Source organism: Electrona antarctica (genome assembly GCF_951216825.1).
Source record: "Electrona antarctica genome assembly, chromosome: 16".
In the NCBI taxonomy this organism is placed as follows: domain Eukaryota; kingdom Metazoa; phylum Chordata; class Actinopteri; order Myctophiformes; family Myctophidae; genus Electrona; species Electrona antarctica.
The window spans coordinates 29,748,385-29,753,655 of NC_136797.1; the positions used below are offsets into that span (position 1 = coordinate 29,748,385).

General features: G+C 51.6%; 1 protein-coding gene across 1 annotated transcript in view; it reads right to left on the reverse strand.

Moving 5' to 3' along the window:
• The window catches only part of ror2 (receptor tyrosine kinase-like orphan receptor 2), a 33,366-nt gene continuing 28,095 nt past the window's right edge, over positions 1–5,271 (reverse strand). The window contains exons 8-14 of the mRNA XM_079523978.1: positions 5,034–5,271; positions 4,069–4,274; positions 3,737–3,856; positions 3,139–3,364; positions 2,400–2,684; positions 1,686–1,890; positions 1–1,343 (exon numbers count right to left, since the gene is read on the reverse strand). The exon at positions 5,034–5,271 is cut by the window's right edge and continues 23 nt beyond it. Of these exons, the coding sequence (XP_079380104.1) occupies positions 491–1,343; positions 1,686–1,890; positions 2,400–2,684; positions 3,139–3,364; positions 3,737–3,856; positions 4,069–4,274; positions 5,034–5,271 (2,133 nt within the window). The 3' untranslated portion in view covers positions 1–490. The remainder of the gene's footprint in view (positions 1,344–1,685; positions 1,891–2,399; positions 2,685–3,138; positions 3,365–3,736; positions 3,857–4,068; positions 4,275–5,033) is intronic.

Below are 5,271 nucleotides of genomic sequence, written 5' to 3' on the forward strand. Positions count from 1 at the left end.
CACGAGAGCAAAATGTTTGATGTCGCACAACAGTAAGAGTAGAAATTGTTCTTGTATTGGCTTTGCAACACCAACCCAACAAACAACATTTGCTTGATCCTCTTTGGCCCTTTCTAATGAGTTGTACGGGTTTACGTAAAGAGTTTTTCCCCCCGATGTGAGATGTGCTTTGCTGTCCAAAGCGCCAGCCAGAGCTACGATAAACCGTTCAGTTGCAAAGCGTTCCCTTCACTGCCTTTCTCCTCATTACTCCCCAAGCGAGCTTCACTCGCATCACATTTTGGCTTTTTTCCCCCTCTGTTCCATATTGTCTGCCAAAGAAAATGCTCAAAAAAGCCCGAATTATACTTCATCATACTCGGCATCGCTCGCAAATAGCTGATCGACGAGTGCACAACGCGTCACGTCAGCGACGCCCTGTGGGCTCGTCGATCCGGCTATTTCCGGCGCGCAACATTGTCAATGCGACAAAGTACAAAACCAAGCTTTATTACGCCTCCACGCACGACGTCTCCTCCTCCTGAACGCCAGTCTGTTGTGGATCGCTGTCGCCCAGCAGTTCCGTCTCGGGCACCGACAGGTCATCGTCAGGCTCCGGCCCGTTGTGGGACGCGGCGTCGTCGCCCAGGCCCCCCCCGCCACCGTCGTTGTCGGCCTCTTTGCGCTCGTCGTCCAGCAGCGCGGCCCGCTCCGCCGCGGACAAGCTGGGCGGCCCCGTGGTGACGTAGCCCGTGGAGGTGGAGCCGCTGTGGCTGCCTGCGCTGTGGTGAGAGCCCGCCTTATTGGCCGGCGCCATCTGAGGGTGGTGGGATACCCGCTGGTGGTGGTGGGGCACAGCGGGCTGGTGGTGGGACATCTGCTGCTGATGGGACATCTGCTGCTGATGGGACATCTGCTGCTGATGAGACATCTGCTGCTGATGAGACATCTGCTGCTGATGGGGCATGGCCATGGGCATCTGCATGGAGTATAAGTTCTGCGGGTATGGGTACGGGTAGGCGGGTATGGGCTGGTAGCCGTTGACGGGCATGTAGATCTGGGGAGGCCCCATGGGGCCCCGGTGCATGGGGCCCTTCATCTGCATGAACTGGGCCTGCTGGGGGAACGCCGGCATGCACTTCTTGGGGCTGGCGTAGCGCGAACCATTGGCCCCGCCGCCGCCGCCGCCGCCGCCGCCGCCGCCGCCGGTGGTGATGCTGCTGACGTTGCTGACGGGGCTGGTGCTCAGGGAGCTGGTCTGCGTGGTGTGGCTGGTGCCCGAGCTCTGCGCCGAGCCCGTGGTGTAGTTGCTGAGGCTCTCCCAGGCGCGCAGCCGCGCGTGGATGTCCTTGAAGCCTGGCCTCCTGGAGGTGAGGAAGCAAGGGTTGTTTTCAGGGTTAGATCGGCTATTTGAACAGTTTTAAAATGTTTTTCAATCATAATTTGCGTCCTCACTTTTGTCTTCAATGTTTGTGTTTACACACTTTTGTCTTCAATGCTTGTGTTTACACAAACCCTCAAAGCTGGGCATAGGAGGGAATGGCGCCCCTCAAAAATGGCAAATAAGTATAGGGATAAGGGGTAAGGTGGTCCAAAACTAAACTGATTTTGAAAATAAAATGTAAAAAAAAAAAAAAAAAAAAACACCCCTCCCCCCCAAAAAACCCACACAAAAGTAAATGAAAAGATGTTAAAACGACGCTAACCTGGCGGGGAACTCGTTCCAGCACTCCAGCATGAGGGCGTAGGTCCAGGCGGGGCAGTCGTCGGGGCAGGACAGCAGCTGTTGAGCGCGCACCATCTCCATCACGTCCTGGTTGGAGCAGCCACAGTACGGCTGCAGGCCGTAGCTGAACACCTCCCACATCACCACTCCGTACGACCACACGTCAGAGTCCGTGGAGAACTTACCTGGAAAAGGGCAGATCATTGATTTATTGCAGTGGTTTTCAACTTTCAGGGCCCATTATTATTTTCGGCATTTGAGCCACGGATCCACCATTCGATGATGGGATTTAGCCTCGCAGACCCCAAAACGAAAGAATTTTGTTGTCGTTGGATAACATTTCGTCCACAACCACAATTATTCTACATTCCCTAATTGTGTAGACTTGTAAATTAAGTAATGTAGATGTTTAACGATGATTTAACTCTTGAGAGCTAAAATGAGGGGGGGGGGGTGGGGGTTCAATCATACTGTAAATATTCTGTGACTACTTGAAAGGTATGGGGAAAAAAAAGCTGGCAGGGGGTGGATTATTATTTATATTTACTTAGGCAGTGAATGAGTTTAACATACTCTACCACACAGATTGGACAACATTACATTTTATTCATAAAGAACACATAGTGCCGCCAGGGATCAACAGAACAATCGCAGAGGAAATAGCGAATTTGCCGCGCCCCAAAACACAACGTACCGTAGGCGATGGCCTCCGGGGCCATCCAGCGGATGGGGAAGGGGCTGGCGTTGCCCATGATGTTGCAGTAGTCGGCCGAGTACACGTCCCGGACCAGGCCCAGGTCCAGGATCTTGACTTGGAGCTTGTCGTAGACGAGGACGTTGCGCGCGGCCAGGTCCTTGTGCACCACGTTGTGCGTGGACAGGAACTCCATGCCGGCCGCGATCTGCGTCACAATGAGCAGGAAGTCAGCCTGCTCCAGCGTGGAGGACCGGACTGTCCGGCCGTCGTCCGAGCTGCCGCCTATAGGGATGGAGACGATAAATTGTTATAATCGTTTATCGCGAGATTTAGCCTCGCAGACCCAAAACTAAAGAATTTTGGATAAGATTTTGTCCACAACAACAATATTATTCTACATTCTCTAAAGTTTTTAGAATTCTTGGAAATTAAATAATGCACATGTCTAACAATGATTTAACTCTTCAGAGCGTGAAATGAAACCACTCGACATCATTTAGCTGGGGACCACCTGGAACCCCCTCCAGGTGGTCCCCGGACCACTGGATGAAAACCACCGGATCACAATAATCCTATCGTAGAGATTTACATTTTTGGTGAAATTGTCCTCGTCATACGCTAGGATGAATTATCTTGCACCGCGCTGTAAGCTTTTTTTAGCGAACGCCCCCTTTTCATCCGCGACAATCGCGACGTGAAAATTCCCGCATCGTCCTCCTCCTCGTTCGACCCTTACCGCCAACGACGTCCGAGTGCGGCGAGCGTGTCACCAGGAACTCGTGCAGGTCGCCCAGCGGCGAGTAGCCGAAGAACATGCTGATTGGCTGCTCCTTGGTGACCATGCCCAGCAGCGTGACCACGTTGGGGTGCTGCAGGCGCGCACGCAGCGTCGCCTCGCGCCGGAACTCCTCCAGCAGAGCACCGCCGTCCGCCGTGTCCTTCAGCGTCTTCACGGCCACCACCTGTGGAAATTTAGAAATATACTCCCGTTACATGTGAACGTCCGGAATTCAACGTGTGTTTGAGTGAAAGCGCAAAAGTATTGGCATCAAAATGCACTTAAAGTGCTAAAAGTGAAAGTGGTCGTTATGCAGAATGTTTTGAAAATAGCTGACATTAAAACTAAACCAGTAAGATGCCCTGAGGGGAGACGTGATGTCATGAGGAGTGACCATATATGGAGGCGTGGGTGACTATACTAACGGACAAACGGACGGATGGGAGATGCAGGTTTTCATAGTAAATGCGACCTACAGTCGCAATCAAAACTACAAAACTACCGTAAAAATTACAATGAAAACTAAAACTAAAAAGCTAAATGCTAATATCCTTGCCTGGCTGGGCTCGCCGGGCACCGTGCCGTACAGGTGGGCCTTGTAGATCTTGCCGAATCGGTCCTCGCCAAGCTCCTCCATGAAACGCACGGCGGCCAGGCCGATCTCCCGCAGCTTGGCCTGGGAACACACAAATCGTCATCTTAATATCTGAACTTTTTTTTATTATTATTTATTTTTTGTAAATTAACGCCCTACTTGATCATACTACAGTGTCACACGAAAGCATCAAAAGTAGCAGATCTGCAAGCTAGAAGTGCTTTTTAATGCATATCAAACCGGGACGGTCCTTGAAATTGTAAAGTTTGAGAATGAATGGCCGCCGTCTGTACCTGATGTTTCTGCTGGTTGATGAAGGGCAGTTCCATGTCCTGGCTGACGGGGGAGCCGGTGAGCTGGCGGCGAGGGCTGTCGCCGGACTCCTTCTGCTTGTTGCGACACATATAGACCAGGAAGAAGAGGCACGCGATCACCAGGGGAATGGCGATGCTGGGCACGAGGATGTACAAGATCTCCCTCCTTATGTTGTCTGGAGGCCCTGCAAGTAAAATAAGACAAAACATGTTCTGTATTGTATGTCTCGTATGGTGAATTATAATACAACTGGCTGCGCCGGTTGTAAAGGCTGCGCCTTTTAGAAAGGTAGGCGTTCTCAAACCGTTTGACCCACCGTGCGGGTAAAACGCTGAGGAACGCTCAGCATGGCGTCCATCATACCATCATATTATGGTAAGAAAATGGCTTGGGGAGAAATCGCCTTCAATTGAGTACATAGGACCACAATGGAAACAGTGGATTTGCCCTGTTTTCATACACGCTAATAAAAAAGGAAAGCTGTTAAAAAAGCAGCGAGTAGCTAAACATGGAAGTTAAAAACACTGTGTGACACGCAAACACAGTAACCCAGGTACACTACAATCCTTGCGATTGGCCATTTTATTCTTTTAAACGCTACAACAGTTCCCTAGCAATTAACCCTTGCAAACTAAACCTGGCTGGTTGTTGCGTTTGTTTACATTAACGTAGCGGTCAGCAGACCATGTCGGCTCCAAATCTCCAATGATCACCCCCTTTTCTGTCCAAATACCCACACTCTATTGAACAGGTGAACACCATTAGCGTGGCAGCGCCAGGTCCAGTGATTACGCCCACCACCTAATACTGCACCAGCAGTGCCCAAGCAATGTCAAATATGATTATCTTGTGGGGTCACAGCCAGAAAAGGTTGAGAACCAACAAACTAAAGTAAAAGTACAAAAGAATTGTGCTTTGAGTGAATGCACTTATAGTTACTCACTGCAGGGATGGATGTCACACAGGTCCACCCTGACCTGGGCGTCCAGGGTGAAGCACCAGGGTCCCTCCATCTGGCCCCCCGGGTTGCGGCAGAAGTTGTGTCCCCCGCGCAGCTCGGGGTACTCCACGGGGGACAGGTGGTGGCTGTGGGGGTACTGGGACATCCAGGGCTGGCACGTGTAGCCCGAGCGGGTGACGCTGGTGGTGCCGTGGTAGGCGGCGCCGCTCCCGTTATAACA